Source organism: Polypterus senegalus, chromosome 11, assembly GCF_016835505.1.
Source record: "Polypterus senegalus isolate Bchr_013 chromosome 11, ASM1683550v1, whole genome shotgun sequence".
Classification (NCBI taxonomy): domain Eukaryota; kingdom Metazoa; phylum Chordata; class Cladistia; order Polypteriformes; family Polypteridae; genus Polypterus; species Polypterus senegalus.
This window is the reverse complement of record NC_053164.1, coordinates 45,700,548-45,717,565: the sequence shown is the minus strand read 5'-3', so window position 1 is coordinate 45,717,565 and position 17,018 is coordinate 45,700,548. Positions and strand designations below refer to the sequence as shown.

The window sequence follows — 17,018 nt, the reverse complement described above, 5'->3', positions numbered from 1 at the left end:
AGTGCACAGACAGTTGGTCCTTTTGTTGTGGACTGCCCTGGAGGTTGTCCTGCTCTTACAAATGGGATGGTGTTTGTGAATTTGGTAGTGGGGGGAGAGAGGGCGTTGGTGGGAGATCTCCTTTCCTCCAGGGTAATCACTAGTTGTTGTAGAACCTAGTTATGGCTCCAGGTACAGCAACTTTGGGACAGACTGATTTTACAGCCAAAGAGGATGCTGGGTTTGGCAGATAGAAGATGATGGATCTTCTCCAACCAACTGAAATAGGATCAAGGGTGTGGGAAGTACATCACACAGCAGGTGGCTCTGATGCGGACATTGATTCGAATTTCTTCCCCCACAGATCCTTCCAGGTGAGCTTATGATGCTCAAGATTTTCCCAGTTAGGCCACTGGCCTTCTTTGGACTGGGAGACTACCTTCGAGTGTCTCTCAGCCTCCTCTTGCTGGCACCAGCTGTCTTCTCTGGGTAAATGTATGCCATCCGGGTTGACTTGTCCTGGCCCAAACCCACCTCTTCCTTGCTGCACCTGTCCCACAATGTCTCTGTCTAAGAGCAGATATTGCTAGCTGTACAACGTCAGACAGAAATAAAGGATGGACAGCCTTTCCCATTTTTGCCAATCGGGTCAGATTAAAGAGACGATCTATAAGCAGCATATGGAAACCATTTAGAGTTTGTTAAAATCAAACCCATTCATCTTTACGGTCTTTTCTGCATGATTTGTTACATACATATATTGCCTATAAAAATACACCCAGTAGGCTCTCATGTTTTATTATAAAATGTTCAATCACAGTGGATTTGTCTTTTTTGACACAGATCAACAGGAAGAGACTTTTAGATAATTGACCATGTTAAGTACTCGCACCCTTCAAGTGAGCGATTAGCCAATGCACCTTTGGCAGCCATGATAGCCTTAAGTCTGTACTCACAGGCCTCTCTCTTTCAGCTTTGCACATCTGGGCACTGACATTTTTCTCAGGCTGCAAGAGGACATAAAGTAAACAGCCAGTTTGATGTCCAACCAGCCTCAAATGGACCAAGATCTGGGCTCTGAAGCTATTTCTGTGCAGCTTTGACTTTTATGGTTGTGGTTGTCATTCTGAAAAAGAAATCTCATCCCATCTCAAAGGTTTCTTGCCAACTGCATCATGGTTTTCTTCCAGGATTTTGCATTCATTTTCCCCCATTAAGCCTTCCAGGGTCTGCTGCAGAGAAGCAGTCCCACAGCATGATCCTGCTACCACCATGCTTTACGGTGGGGATGATGCGTCTCTGGTAATGTGCGGTGCTTGGCTAACGGCAAACATATCATTTAGTCTGAGGGCCACAAAGCTCAATTTTGGTCTCGTAAGATAAAAGCACTTAATTTTCCCCAGCTATCAGTCTTCCACAGGCTGACCAATTCTAGCCGAGATATCACGTACATTTTTTGTTTTTTAACACCCTCCCTTAAAGCTGAGACTGGTGAAGCACTTGGGTAACATTTGTTGTTTGCACAGTCTCACCAATCTCAGCCACTGTATCTTGCAGCTCGTTCGGAGTTCTCCTAGGTCTCTTGATAGCCTCCCACACTCTTCTCGTTGCACGATCACTCGGTTGTTATGGCTGGTCTACCCTATGCAGATTTACAGCTGCGCCATACTCTTGGTTTGTTCATGATTGCTTTCAATTCCCCATTCATGAAGATGTGTGGAGTGTTCTTTTGTGGTCAATGTGTGGATCAGCCACCCATACTGATTTACCCCAAGTTGGACCTTCCAGATAAGGTTTGTTTAGACAATAAGCAATACAAACCACAGACAGGTGACCTCCATTGAGCTACTTATGGGAATTCTAAAACTATTGATGATTTGGGGTGTCCTATTAAAGCCAGTGAATACTTATCTGATCACTTATTTTGCTTTCTATATTTGTAATTAATTCAGACCACTTTACAGAGATCTGTTTTCACTTTGCCATTGAAGAGTCTTTTGCGGTTGACTGGTGTCAAAAAGGCAAATTAAATCCACCGTGATTCAATGTTGTAAAACAAAATATGAAAAACTTCTGACAAAGTGAGTCATTTTTATAGGCACTGCACAAGTTACAGCTGGGATAAAATGTGAACACAACATAAAATTCATGAGGAAGGTAGAAACCGCAATCTTTTCTGAAATACAGGACCGTCGAAAACTAACTAAATGCCTTTCCTAAAGAATTTCAAAAACAGTAATGCCTTGCTGCCATATGTTCAATAAGGTTTTACTAATGTAAAGAGAAACAGAACACAAGATATTGCTTTTAATTGTAATAAAAAATTCCAGTTTTGAATAATTAGTATTTATATAAAAAGAGAGCCCGACAAAAGCAGTGAGCCCATGTGGTTTGCTGTAGTGACAAAATGGCCAGGCTGAATTAGTTGACTCCACCACAAAGTGCCACTAGAATGTTTCGATAGTCTCCTGAGCAATCACCCTGCAAACAAGAGACAAACCAATCAAAACTACAGAAATGAAACATTTAAGACATCAACAAGCAATGATATGGATTTTTATCAAAATGCAAGTAAAGAGGAGAATTAAAGAACATTACATATCAATCATTACAACAATGCCGACATGTTGCATTTGTCATCCAATGCATAAAAACTAACGGTCTGAAAAAGAATGCTCCGATTTAAAAGTTTACTATAATGGCAAGTTATAGACAGGGCATGATTTTACTTAAAAATACGTGCAAACTTTCCACTTTGTATCTTCAAATGGAAATTTTTAAATTGACTGCAGATAAGAGTTTTTCTTTTTGTTTTTTTTTCCCCTGAGAATATTCAAGTGACACGATTGGCCCAGTTCACCAATTGCACAGAATCCTGCCAGGAAACAATGGAATGAAACACTCAAGCCAGAAATTAACCAGAAGAGGCCTTTTCGATATTTACAGAAAGAATACATCCTGAAAGGTCCAGATTTGGAAAAACTGTATTAAAAGGATAAATGAGAAACATCCACTCTACATTTATATTTTCCAAATCAGTAATCAATTAGAATTGCATTTTCAGTGGATACTATTTCATGGCTTGTGGGCTGCTAAACATTCAATGATGGCTGCTACACAAGTGTGTCAGCAGCAAGAACCAGAGGCTTAGTTAACTTGATGACAGAATCTTGAGGCCTGAGGCCGCTGTCTAATTAGGAATCCATGGACCTTAAACACACATGGTGGCCTCCTTCAACATTGGGGAAAAAAAAAAACAAATATGGAAAGTTTCAAGAAAAACAATAGTGCTCCAGAAAAAATGTGGCCAGTGCAGTATGGTGAGTGGACGCCTCGGGGCACTGCTATCACCACTAGAAAGATGCAACAGAGCTGTTATGCCCAGCATCAGATAGAAGCACTGGCATTAAAGCAGCAATGATAGGTTTGTCTAGGTATAAATTGCTCATAAGCGAGACTTGCAATCAACTGTGTAATCACAGGGCATGTTTTACACTAAGAGGGTCTCAGGGAGACTACACCTGTAGAAGATCAGGTGCGAGGCATAACTTCCTTTGACAGGGTAGCTGTTCACTGTAGGGCAGCCTCATGGCAAAACCGGCGTCACTATGGAGCTATACATTTGAATACATTTGTTTATCATTACACCGAAGACTGGTGAGGTTTTACATGTTAGCTGGACATGAAAGAAAGAATTTCACTGTACTCTGTATGTGTCATGAAACTACCACTACTAGTTATACATGGACCTAATAAATAGTTGACATGCATTTGAGGTATGAGAGGAAATTGCATTATCTAGAGAAACCTGACCAGGAAAAATGTGTACATTCTATGCAGTGATTGACCAAGCCAAGAAGTAAACTTGGTTCTCCAGAGAGTGGAGGACGCTGCTTTCAGCATTGCACCATTACCTGAACTATAAAGCTAGACAAGCAAGATTGCGTACAAATTTTAAATTAGATACACTTTGGGATCAACCAAATGTAAACACACATCCCTAGAGTTTCATCAAAATGATACAATTTATATACTTTGTTGGATTTATTTTCCTTTCAGCTATACAAATACAGGGAGTGCAGAATTATTAGGCAAGTTGTATTTTTGAGGATTAATTTTAATATGGAACAAACACAGTGCTATCAGTCAATCCAAAATGTTAATAAACCTGAAACCTGAATGTTTCACAACGGAAATGTGAGTGTGAACATCATCAGGGGAATACATATGTGCGCACAATTATTAGGCAACTATTAGTGTAGAGATTTATTATGCAACTAAAGGAAAAATGAAAATTTTCCCATCTCACTTGTTTATTTTCATCTGTTATAGTGAGAATAATAAACAAACACCTCAAAATTTACAAATAAACATCTCTGACATTTCAAAAAAAATAAATCAATCAATCAATGACCAATATAGCCACCCTTCTTTCCAATAACAGTCATAAGCCTTTCCATTCATGGAGTCTGTCAGTTTCTTGATCTGTTGACGATCAGCTTTTTGTGGAGCAGTGACTACAGCCTCCCAGACACTCTTCAGAGAGGTGTATTGTTTTTCTCCCCCGTAAATCTAGCATTTAAGAAGTGCCCACAAGTTCTCGATAGGGTTTAGGTCAGATGAGGAAGGGGGGCCATGTCATTATTCCTTCATCTTTAAGGCCTTTACTGGCTGGCCACGCAGTGGAGAACTTCGATGCAAGTGATGGAGCATTGGCCTGCATAAAAATCATGGTCTTTTTCCTGTATCACTGTTTGAAGAAAGTGTCTTCGAAAAACTGGCAGTAGGTTTGGGAGTTGATTTTGAGTTCATCTTCAATGCAAAAAGGTCCAACTAGCTCATCTTTAAAAATACCAGCTCATACCAGTACCCCACCTCCACGTTGGAGTGGAGCTCTGTGCCCATTACTGATCCACAGGTCCATCCATCTGGTCCATCAAGAGTCACTCTCATCTCATCGGTCCATAAAACCTTTGAAAAAAATCTGTCTTCAGATATTTCTTGGCCCAGTTTTGACGTTTCAACTTATGTTTCTTGTTCAGTGGTGGTTGGGTTTCAGCCCTCCTTACCTTGGCCATGTCTTTGAGCACTGAACACCTTGTACTTCTGGGCACTCCAGGTAGGTTGCAGCTCTGGAATATGAAAGTACTGGAGGATAATGGGTTCCTGGTAGCTTCACGTTTGATTCTTCTCAAATCTTTGGCAGCTAATTTGCGTCTTTTGTTCTCAACACGTTTCTTGCGACCCTGTTGACTATTTGCAACAAAATGTTTGATGGTTCTGTGATCACACACCAATATCTTAGCAATTCCAAAAGTGCTGCATCCCTCTGAAAGACTTTTACAATTTTTGACTTTTCAGAGTCAGTTAAATCTCTTTTTTGGCCCATTTTGCCTGAGGAAAACTAGCTGCCTAATAATTCTGCACACCTTGATATAGGGTGTTGATCTCCTTAGGCCACACCCTCCCTCATTACACAAATACACATCACCTGACGTGCTTAAATCCAATAAGCATTCAAGTTAATACAGCTTGGAGTTGGAATATACGCATAAAAATGATGATATGGTCAAAATACTCACTTGCCTAATAATTGTGCACACAGTGTACCTTTATATGGTGCAGTAATGCCATTATTTTCCTTAGTCTGCAACTTTTACCAAAGTAAAGCACTGACATTTTCTTTATGACAAAAACAGCTTTCTCATGCCTAATAGGTAAGTGTAGATACATAATTATGTTCGCACCTTGATAAACGAGAAAAGTGTCTTTCCATACATCTTCAAAAATTGTGCCTTAATGTCGAGCATGTCGACTTCACATCGAGACACCATGACTCTAATGAGGATACTGTCAGTGGTTCCCAGGCCCTGTCAAAAAAAACACGAACAGAATCAAACAATGAAGCCTTCTCAACATGGACTTTGGTCCTTCTGTGATTTTTGCTTAGCATCCTCTTCCAGACTTTGAAAAGTTCGGGGAAAAAAAACCAACATAAAAATATACAGCACACACCGCCAGAGGACAACATTCTCTCTGTATTGAACTTGCTGCTTTATTACCCACAAAAATAACTAGGGACACTTTCCAGCAAATATTTTTAACACACCAGAAAGACATCAACTACAAAGAGCAAAATATCTCATTAAATGGCATGACCCATTAATCAGAATAACTGTCTGAAAAAAGTCAGCAGCCAGTGCAGGCCCAAGAGGATGGCAAGAAGGTTCTGAATTACTGCATATAACAACATCTGCAAGAAATTCTTTCAACTGTTTAATAAAAATTGAAAAGGAATGTGAACAGTTCGCTGACCATAAAAGAAAAAAGGCTATACTTAGATTCCTAAAACTAGTCTTGCACAAACTTTTTACATTGTGTAGAAAAGTATGACATTTGTATATAAACATAAATAGGAATTTTAGTACAGAAGCTTACCTTCATAGATTTGTAAAGACGTTCTGCAAAGTAGGCAGGCTTGTTCCTAATGCTTCTTACTGAAACAGAAAAGATTGTTACAAGTTACAAATTGGTCAAACTACAGCCATCCTAGATATCCTAATATAGTACCCAGGCAAGCGACCCGTCTAGCCAAGAGAGTCAACTTTTCAGATTTTCAAAGCAGCATGCCACAAGCTCCTTGCATATATCATGAGTGACTTTTCACTTCACAATAGTTAAACAAAAAAAAAAATTTTTAAATCCTACTGCAGATTTATCAAGAAGTAACCAAAAATTGAAGGCACAATGTCAGCTAGTGCTCTTTCCTCAAACAGCAGCTTTCTACCACAGCACCATCTTCCGTTAACTGTATGTAATGCAAGGCACACAGTCATTTATTTTGTCATAAGCAAATGCCTTGGCCAGTAATTCATGTCATGAATCTCCCAACGACCTATCATTTGTGAGCTTCTGGATCCCGTAAAAAAAGTACACAGTAAATTAATAAAAATAAACAAATAAATAATAAATTAAAAAAGCAAAAGTATTGTGGAAGGATGAAAGGTCAAGCACAGCTCTGACACCCAGACTGAACTTCAATAGCAAATCAGCAGTAGATAGAAATACAGTGTAGTAGGATTTGCAAGCAAAGAAAATGATACTTAATCGTAAAAATAAGACTGGAGGGGGACAGTTTTCTATTTTGGGACATGCATCTTGGGTGGGGAATGGAATCTTTACACAGTTCATCCTCATTTGCAACTATCTTTAGCAATGGTTATTTTAAGAAGGGTTTTCCCTAATTCTGCAATTGACCAGAAATGTACATAATTTTCAGCAAGTATAAAAAAAAAAAAACCTGCTACAATTTCTGTTTTTACAGTCTTACTGCTAAGAAAAGCAACTACTTGCCGAGTAAACAGTCTTAGTCTGCCGGTTCCCATACTAAATTGAACCATTTTCAGTCTCTACAATTAGCAGTCATCTAGTCTGACAACACATGGGAATGCAGTTAGGAACAGTGTGGACTTGTTTTGAAAATACAGAGTCATGGGGAAAGAAATACTTAGCCATTTGGAAGTGTGTGGGAATGTACTCTCTAGGGATCTTGCACTTAAAGGAAAAACAACTATAGCCAAGCCATGCAGGTAGATCAAAGCCAGTACAGCTTAGATACAAGCAGCTTCTGAATGCAAAACTGCACCTAAACTGTAGCCATTTCCAGCTACCCATGCCTCCCTGAAATCTAGACTGGAGTCTGCCATAGCAGCTTTCCTACAAACACCCCAGCCCCAAAAAGGTGTGCAAAAGATAAATGGCAATGAAATTTGACAGGAACCTTAAAAAAAAAAAAAAAATTCCTCTAGTAGTTTGATTTGTAGTGCAATAATTTAACTAGTAAGGACAATGATCCATTTTCTTGACAAGGTTCAACTTGGCTATGACTGATACTTTTACATACATACAGTATTTACATTTAACTTACATTGGAGACTTGATGGAATGCCTAATTACAGGTTTACTAGACCTTACCTATCATTGCACTTTAATGCAATGCTAATATGCACAATACTATGATACATATTCGAATGAAAGTTGAAATGCAGTATGCACACAATTATTTTCTGCATATATGGTGCATAAGCTTCCTTACTGGTGAAGGGGAAGAGACACACACACACACATACACAATTCTTAATATGTTAAAAAGAGCACTTATTTCAAACTCCCTCTTTTGTTAGGGCCACAAAAACCAAGTGGTAGTTTAAACTTGAATTTGTTCAGTAATACAGACTTACTCAAATGTTTCATTATATTGCATAGCAACAGGTTTGAAAGTTTGCATTTTATTTTCAGCTTGTACATTCCTTAGTTGTATTCTTCAGTGTATAAAATGTTTGAATCGGGTCAACATTGGTCTGCCTCATTTTTAATTCTGTGTATCCAAATAACAGCCTGTCGGCTGCTGACAGCATGTTGTACAGAAAAGTATAAGAAGTGCCTCTTTATCCAGCAGGAACAAGAATAAAATTACATACTGAAGGGACTTGAAACTCATCTAAACAAGATGAAGTGTAATTTAATAAATGACAAAGTGCATAAAAAAAAAAAAAAACAAAGAATGGAAAGGTTGCATCTGTGTTATGGGAGATAAAGTCCCATTCCTACATTATAGTGATTTTCTAGAGGGTTTCAAAACAAAAGAAAAAAGAAGTTAAAAACATCTATGAATTAACACGTAAAGAAAAGTTACACATTTTTCCTCTATAATGCTTTTGATTATGCAGTGCCTATATAAAATGAAAAAGAAAATATCACACCCCTTAGCCACTGTATGCAAAGCTAAACAAAGTCCTCTGGGACACTTGCAAATGAGTATTTGCAAGGCTGTGGTTGTTAATTCCCAACAGGGCCATTAGCCCCAGCTGCACTAGAGCTACTCAAAATTAATTTCTCAAGTCACTTGTGGCCTCTTTAGGTATTTCCTGCACTACTTTCTTGTACCCATATTAATCTTCATGTACGCTGCCAGTTAACTGTAGTTCTGTGTTCCATTACCCTCACTGACCAAATAGTAGTCACCTTGAAATATATGGAATATTCAAAAAAAGAAAACAAAATCTAAAAATGAATGTTTACCAATTGCCAGGAACACATCTTCCAGATTGCCAGACATCTCCCTTTTGATGCTCTCTTCAATGTCCCGGTTGGAAATCTTCTGGTACTCTTCAAAAACTAACAAGACAAAAGGACAAGATAATGATGGCCCGTGACAAAACTTTACACAATTTGGGCAGGTTGGTTTAAACTCACAAAACATTATGTAAAGTCAGCATAAAAATTTCCAAGACTGCAATACTAATTCATTGGCAACATGTCAATGTATTGCAATTAGCAAGAAAACCTTTTGACCGAATACACGTACTTAGGAACCTCCCAAGTAAGACTAGGGATAATAAGTTATGGTACATGGTCTGAATGGCCGAAAACCTTGTCAGATAGCCCTGATACAAGGAAACGTGGACTTAATCAACAACTGGGATACAGGATGTGTGTTAATGTTAGACTTAATTTTTAAAATGTTAAGGTGACATACTGACCAATATTGCTGCATTTTCACAATAAATTGTTAATTTTCACACATAAGCAAAAAATGTTGAACACTAATCTGTTTTCAAAGTCTGATAACAGATTTAATATGAATTAACCATAGAAAGAATCTTGTGATGTTTCATGCTTTTCACTCGCCATCTTTTTTCAATTTTAAGTAAATAAGCTTTCTTTTGAACTCAAAGCGTTTTTGGCTGCTGTGGCTAGACTTGCACTTCACATTGAGATGAACTTTAGCTAATAAAGACAGGAACAAACAGGCATTTACAGGAGCTTGCAAACACTACAGTCAAATGTGGCAAGCAATTTCATCTATGGATTCTTGCCGCTTCGCTTTCTCTTCGAATATAATCAGTTTATGAATTCTAAATTCAGAACAAATCAGCCTTCGAGTGCTCCCGGAAGCTGGAGTATGACAGACACTGCTAGTTTATTGTTTGTCAGAGTATTTAATTTTAAATATGTTAATACTTGCAAACTGCATTTTTCAATTTAAGCGCTTTTTTCACTGTAGCACTGTGAAACACCTGAACCTGAACAACCAACTTAAATGTAGACTGAGCATTTGGTACAGGTATATTCAGTTGCAATATAAAACTGTGCAGTACACTTTCTGTGGGAATGCAAAAGCCATGCATATCTGCTATGCCAGTACCAAACAAATGTATGGCTCCTACATTCCCACAAACTGCATATTGTAAACTTTAACACAGATTCCTATATTTGATTAAAAAAAATCTCAGTATATTGATAATATTGTGACAAAAATATTTAAAAATACTATAGGACTTTTTAAAACAATGTAATACTTCAGCAATCTATATTTACAGCTCTTGTTTGGCCAGTAAGAGCACAAGCGAGAACAAGGAAGCTCAGTACAGGTAGACTGTTGAAGCCCAACATTATCATGCAGTGATGACATCAGCAACACTGTAAAGCATAATTTTAATATATTAAAATGCCACTATACCTTTTACTAGTTGTCTTTTGTTTCTGGTGCAAAGAATCGTCAGGAAAGTCACTTCATCTGTGCCCCAGCGTGCTTCACCGGCATCAAAAATAGCCTAAAAGCCATGGCAGCAAAGTTATTGCCACATACAAAAACTACCAGAATTATAAAACTGCACAGAGTTTGGTCTAACCTTGGCATCCTCTTTGGCCTTTGCAGCATCCACATGTTCACTTTCATCTCGATTTGCCTGAGAATGCATAAAATAAGACAAAAATAAAAATCACTAATCATATGTAGACTCACACTGGCAAAAATAAGCTGTAATACGAGTTTCATCTAAAGCCTACCTACCGTAAGAAGGGAGACTAGAACTCTTTGAAACATCCCAGAGGTGTCCGAGCAGATATCATCCTCAAGGTCCTTGCCAAACTCTGGAATAGAGGAAGAGTTAATAAAATAAAATAAAACAAAACAAAACAAAAACACACCATTTCTATGGAGCTAGATTTAGTTTGCCAGGATTGGGCAGTGAATACCCACCCTAGTTCTATACTGAACAGATTTATTTAGCATTAATCTTTATTTTTCAATCACTTGGTACAAAGCAGTATGAAAATAAAAACAGCTTTCAAAAGCAAAAAAAAAAAGTTTAATTCTGCAAATATACTGTAAATGGATCTGCCTAAGACAAACACATAAAATTGATTATAAGCGGCTGTGTGTGTGTGTGGGAGTAAGCCCTGGGATGGGCTGACACTGCTGTCTAAGTTGGGTTTCTGCACTCAATGGAGTCAGGAATGGCTTTGATTTCCCCATGACTCAGAACTGGATCATACAAGTTTGAAAATATATGGCTTATGTTTTATCCTCAATGTACAAAAGTAAGCCAACAGTACAAAAAGAAAAATTCAAACAAGACTTCAAGCCTTGCTACTCCATTTTTATGGTAAATAGAATAAAATAAGAATCCAAGTGTTTTGGATCTTACAAACAGAAGAAAAGCTAGTCTGCTGTCTAGTGTTTTACATACCTCAACAGAATACAAAAATAAAATAAAAGGGCAAACTGCAGCTGAACTTGCTATACTTTTTAATGTTTCACCTGGTGCCTTTTCTATCAGGCAGCACATTATTGGTTGTCACAACATCTGCACTGAAAGTTCAGCACTCAATCGTTAAATTAGCCCTGCATTTTTCTGTCATTTAAACCAAAGTGGTCTGGCGGCAAGATCAGCAGCTGAAGTCGTCGTCTGACATACCCCTTGACTAGTAGTTGCCTACTATGACAGACTTTGGTCGCTTAGCTCCATCACCTAGTTACAGTACTTTGTGCTGCCATTGGACAGAAAACTGGTGTCAATAGCCTAAATCATGGTGGCTCAGGGAAGCTTTTACACTGAGCATGTCATCATAAATAACGCAGTATCCAATACTAATTGTAGCTTATTAAAAGAAATGAAGGAATTAATGATTTTCTTATAAAGACCTACTAGGAGGCAGTACTGCAATAAGATTCGTTTGAACAATGAACACAGGAAAATCAGTTTCTACAAGTACTGCTCAAGATTCTGAAGTTGTGCCTGGTACAAAAAAAAAAAAAAAAAAAAACACAAACTCTTGTGAGAATAAACAGAGCAGGAGAGCAAAAAGGCAGGCAAAAGTTCTTCTTACCCTTCTTGTAAGTAGCTTTAATTTCCCTGATCTGTTGATTCTCTCTAGAGGCAAGGACTTCAATCAGACAGGCTTCATCAGTACCCAGGCCCTGCATTACATGCAAAAAAAGTCAATTTGCATTAGATCTTTTTTTTTTAAATATATAAAGACTCCGATTCAGCATTTGTTTGGCACAAGACACATCACAGTGGAATCGTTAAGCTTACCATCTGAATTATAAAAAAAAAACGCACAACAACTTTGTAATGTGTCATGCAAAAACCCTAATAATTGATAGACCTAGTATTAAAGGACATCGGTCAAATAATTAGCATGTCCCAGCCCTTAATGATATACAGTAAACCTGTTGAAGTTAGAACTGTTTCTTGGCCAGCTGGTCTGAGTATTGAAAAGTACAATCTACAGTGTTTGATATCAGCTATGTTGTGTCTGTTTTTCAATTGAGTAATTATATTTTTATTTAAACATGCTGCCTTTTAAATCACATGCCTGGCAGCAGTTTGAAAGATATTGACTTAAGGAAATTTTCATCCCTCATGCCCCTTTTTTCAGCCAAAAAGCCAACCTCCTGGATAGGCCAAATAGGAGTTTCTCAACCTTTAAATAATGCTGGATTATCATTTTATTGCATATGGACACTTTGAACAAACAATTACAAACTAGTGGTTTAACTTTAATGTTGGAACAATAACCATAACACAAAGGTGAAAAAATAGTTGATAAACACTACAGGAGTGTGATTCCCCTAAAGATTAAAATTTAGACCACGAAAGTTAATCAAAATGCTTCCCAGCTCTGGTCAACCACAAATCCACTACAGCAGTATAAATAACATGAAATACCTGAAAGGTGGTAGAAGGGCATGACAATTTTGTCAATTAAATCATTTTAATTCAAATTAATATTTTAAAGTAATATTAATACCCAATTTTTTAATAGAATTACCACATGTCATTTAGCCACACTAATGCAAAGAATATGGCAAGCACCGCTTCCCTTAGAATGAGGTGAAGTTAAGTCAGTTGTCTGGAATTTGTTTGACATCTGACCTTTCATATCCAAACCAACTAATGTAAGAAGCAAAGTCTGAAAAAAGACAATACCAATTGAAAGTGTCAGCAAATTCAATTTATTTCGGCACTTAAAACAAACACCTAGCAGAATGGAAGCAGTGCATGAAAGCACAGGGCAAAGATAAAAGTTAGTATGTATTCAGTTAGACAGCATGATTACATTAGGAAGACAGCATGCCACGTCTCTGGCTGGAGGAAGAACATGCCAGAGATGTCCATTGTGCCTTCCTGCCCTGCAACAGTGGCTAGGTTATGGTGGGAGAGAAGAAGAAAGAGGCTGCCAGTAAAGAGAGGTCGGACGACTGTCATAGGGCACTTAGAGGAAAGGACTCTTCTACAGCAGTGTTTCCCCAACAGCCAGTCCTCATGGCACCAGTCTGTAGAAACTTTTGCCTGTCTGCGAGAAAGCATGCATTTTCGCAGAGTCATTACCAACTGCCAGTCTGTGAAAAGCAGGCAAGGCGTGTTGCTGGTCCGTGCCGTTCTTCAATGTTAGTCAATCTGGAAGCTTGACCCCTTGTGCGTTTTGATCGATTTAATGTTAGTAAATGTAGATGCACGCAACTCCAAACCCCTCATCTCTTTCTCAAACTGAATTGAAACACAGCCACTCAAAAATCTATAAAGGCCCCCCAAGGAACTTCTCAAACTAAAAATGGTCCACAAGTCAAAAAGGTTGGAAACCACTTCTCTACAGGACCTGTGGTAGTAGCTATGCTATAGGTGAGAGCAGTGAGGAATAAAATAGAAAAAGGTAAAAGGAAAACTGCATGTAAGTGATGCATTTTTAAGGAGGATAAAGTTGTATTTTCAGGCTGCCAAATATGTACAACCTTCTCATCCAACCATCCCAACCAAGAATAGTTGAAAATGATTCATGTTGAATTATTCAAATAAATCAAAAATCATCAATTAAATTTAAAAAAGCCATAGCCCTGCACTAGTCTAAGTGTCAATTTTGATTTTTATAGCTTTTCACTCAGCTATTCCGTTTATGTAGTGCCTTACCATAGTAAATACAAAAGCAACACACTCCTGCATTCTTGAATGGCATTAGAGAGATTAGATAGAACCGCTTACCTTTATCGCATTGTGAAGTTCATGGGCATCATACACTGGGGCAGGCATCAACAATCCTAGCACCACCTTTTCAAAATGCCCAGTCAGTTCAGACTTCATTTCATCAGCCAACTCCTGCAAAAACAATTACTTTTATCCATATAAAATAAAAATGACAACAGATTTAATACCAAACCACAGCCTTCTGTTTTTAGGGCCAATACCTCATGCTTCTATTGAGCAATTCCGAAGAGGGATCGGGGACCAATACTCTGCATACTATATGTGAATTTGGTTTTCTGTCAATTTGCCAGCATTATCTGCAACATCCTCCTATGGTTACTTTTCTCTGGTAACGCAACTCTAAATTATTACTTTGCTAGCACTGGTGCCATACAGCCTCACACTGTAGTATAAATCAGATACAAGTTCAATTTGCCTGCATTGTACACACATGACATTTCTGAATATCGATTCCTCAAAGGCCCTGTCACATTACACATTGTTCTCAGGGTTTATCAATTGCAGTTTTAATTTACTATATTATTCTATGTTAATTAATGTTGACTTATTTTGTTTTCTTATTGTGTCTTTTATTTTTCTATTCTTTATTATGTAAAGCACTTTGAGCTACTGTTTGTATGAAAATGTGCTATATAAATAAATGATGTTGTTGTCTCCGAGAGCCAGAGGCAGATGTTGCACATTTTTGTGACTAACTGTTGTGTAGTCGGACATACCTAGCAACTCCATCCAACCAGTCTACAACTTATGCCAACAAAAGAGACCAACAACTGCAGTTGTCCATTCTGATATCTCTGCTGACTAGACATTGTGCAGTGTACTACCATCTACATGTCCCCAGGCTGTGACCCTTAATATGATTCCATTGCAAAATAAACAAAAAAAAAAATCCATTTAACCACTGGAATGCAGGAAACCCGCAGTATAGCGAGAGTAGACAGTAAGCAGGACAGGAGGAGTTCTTACTTCAGGGGCAGGTTTAGTGGCAAGTAAACCAATTTATAAAGTGAGAAATGATATTCCTCTATCTAATAGTAGATTTAAAAGAAGTGCCATCTCCAAGGTAGGGGGATGCTTTGTGGCACTGAAATGTACCATTTCATTAGTAGAATCCAGGCAAGAAAGGTACAAATTTACACAAGAGAATTATGGATTAAGACAGCATGAAGTATGGAGGGAGGGGTTGTGTTGCAGATGTTGTGGCATATGGTCAAGTGGGCTAGTAGTCTAGCCTCACTAGAAACCAACTCTTAAGCAGGTCCTGTGGAGTTCCATTTATTCATCTGTCATTTCTGGGCTAACATTTGTGCCAATGTTGACACCAGCTACAGAAAAATACGATCTGCACTTTACTGCAAAGTACACTAACAAATGTGCACTATGTCTTAATCTAGTTACAGCTTTGGCCTTTCCATCTGTAAGATACCCTCATGTTTACCAGGCTATGGACACAGTGAAAGGTAATAAAGGTACACTATCATGCAGACCACAAAGGGGATTCATAAGGTTGCATCCTCACTATGAACAAATATACACTTAAGCACTCTTGCTCAGCCTGGTATCAAGGACGAGGGTAAACAGAGTAGCTTCCTTTATTGTAAATCTTATCATGAAAAAGTAAGTCATAAAAATGTAACTAACAGGTGGAGTTTGCCTCTACCGGGTACTGATCAATAAAACTAACAGACAAACATAATTATTAACCTAAAGATGTGTCACCAGCAGAACTAACAGACTGTTAGCTGTGAGATTAAATTCCTGTCTGGATTTCTTTTGAGCTAGAGCTCAAACCAAAAGGCTCCTAGAAATTCAGAAATGGACACAGGAACAGTTGACTGGTAGATACTTTTAAACAAGTGGAGAATTTTGCAATTCATCACACAAGCAGCATATAGCACATCCTTTAAGAGGAGGCAGCCGAATCTGGCTACAACTTTCAGTATATGGGCTTAAAATTACAAGTGCACAAAACGTTTTTAAATCTTAGAACACAGTTTTACATTGTGTCTTTGTTATTTCTAAGTGCTTACCGACTGCCTCCCTGCACAAAATAAATCCAGTCTTCAATACGGACATAACTACACAGCACTTTAATCAGCAATAGAAATTTCAGACCCAGTCCTGTGGACCACTCAAGTTTCTGAATTAACCCATTTTCAGTAGCTGTTTCTGCACAAACTTTAACAAAAGGATTACACATAATAGACTATATATAGCCTATGTATTGTATCGTGAAATTAATTTGCAATGTAGTTATAAAAAACATTTCTAAGCACACGGAGTGGTGTATATATGGAAACAAAATGCCTAATTTAACTTAGCTTCTTGCCTAGACATTAAAGAAAACAGCTGATATTAAAGATGACAGGAACTATGGAGGTTCCAATAAGACATCCGTGTTGTAGGGAAGTTCAGTTCATGCGCTTTTTGTGAGAGTAGAAATACACAACAATGTTCCTTTCTGTATTTTATTACTCTATGTACTAAACCTCACTGATCCATTTTTCCCACATTATGTTACACAGAAATGTCTATCCATTATTTTTGTTTGAATTTATCAAAAAGGCGTGTTCAGGCCGTTTGAGCTCTCACGGTCTAAAGTCATTGTCAAAGAAAACCTGAGGAAGAAGGTCTCTTGTAATTTAATTGTATTAAATCAAACAGATCAAAAAAAAAAAAAAAAAAAAGAGAAAAATTACAATGAAA

The 17,018-nt window shown here is 37.9% G+C and overlaps 1 protein-coding gene across 2 annotated transcripts in view; it reads right to left on the bottom strand.

Moving 5' to 3' along the window:
* Window positions 1–2,256: 2,256 nt before the first annotated feature.
* anxa4 (annexin A4) overlaps window positions 2,257–17,018 on the bottom strand; it is a 30,695-nt gene continuing 15,933 nt past the window's right edge. For both annotated transcript variants that reach the window (XM_039768505.1, XM_039768506.1), the window contains exons 5-13: window positions 14,310–14,423; window positions 12,154–12,244; window positions 10,835–10,914; window positions 10,674–10,730; window positions 10,502–10,595; window positions 9,061–9,156; window positions 6,418–6,476; window positions 5,727–5,849; window positions 2,257–2,460 (exon numbers count right to left, since the gene is read on the bottom strand). In XM_039768505.1, the coding sequence (XP_039624439.1) occupies window positions 2,401–2,460; window positions 5,727–5,849; window positions 6,418–6,476; window positions 9,061–9,156; window positions 10,502–10,595; window positions 10,674–10,730; window positions 10,835–10,914; window positions 12,154–12,244; window positions 14,310–14,423 (774 nt within the window). In that variant the 3' untranslated portion in view covers window positions 2,257–2,400. The remainder of the gene's footprint in view (window positions 2,461–5,726; window positions 5,850–6,417; window positions 6,477–9,060; window positions 9,157–10,501; window positions 10,596–10,673; window positions 10,731–10,834; window positions 10,915–12,153; window positions 12,245–14,309; window positions 14,424–17,018) is intronic.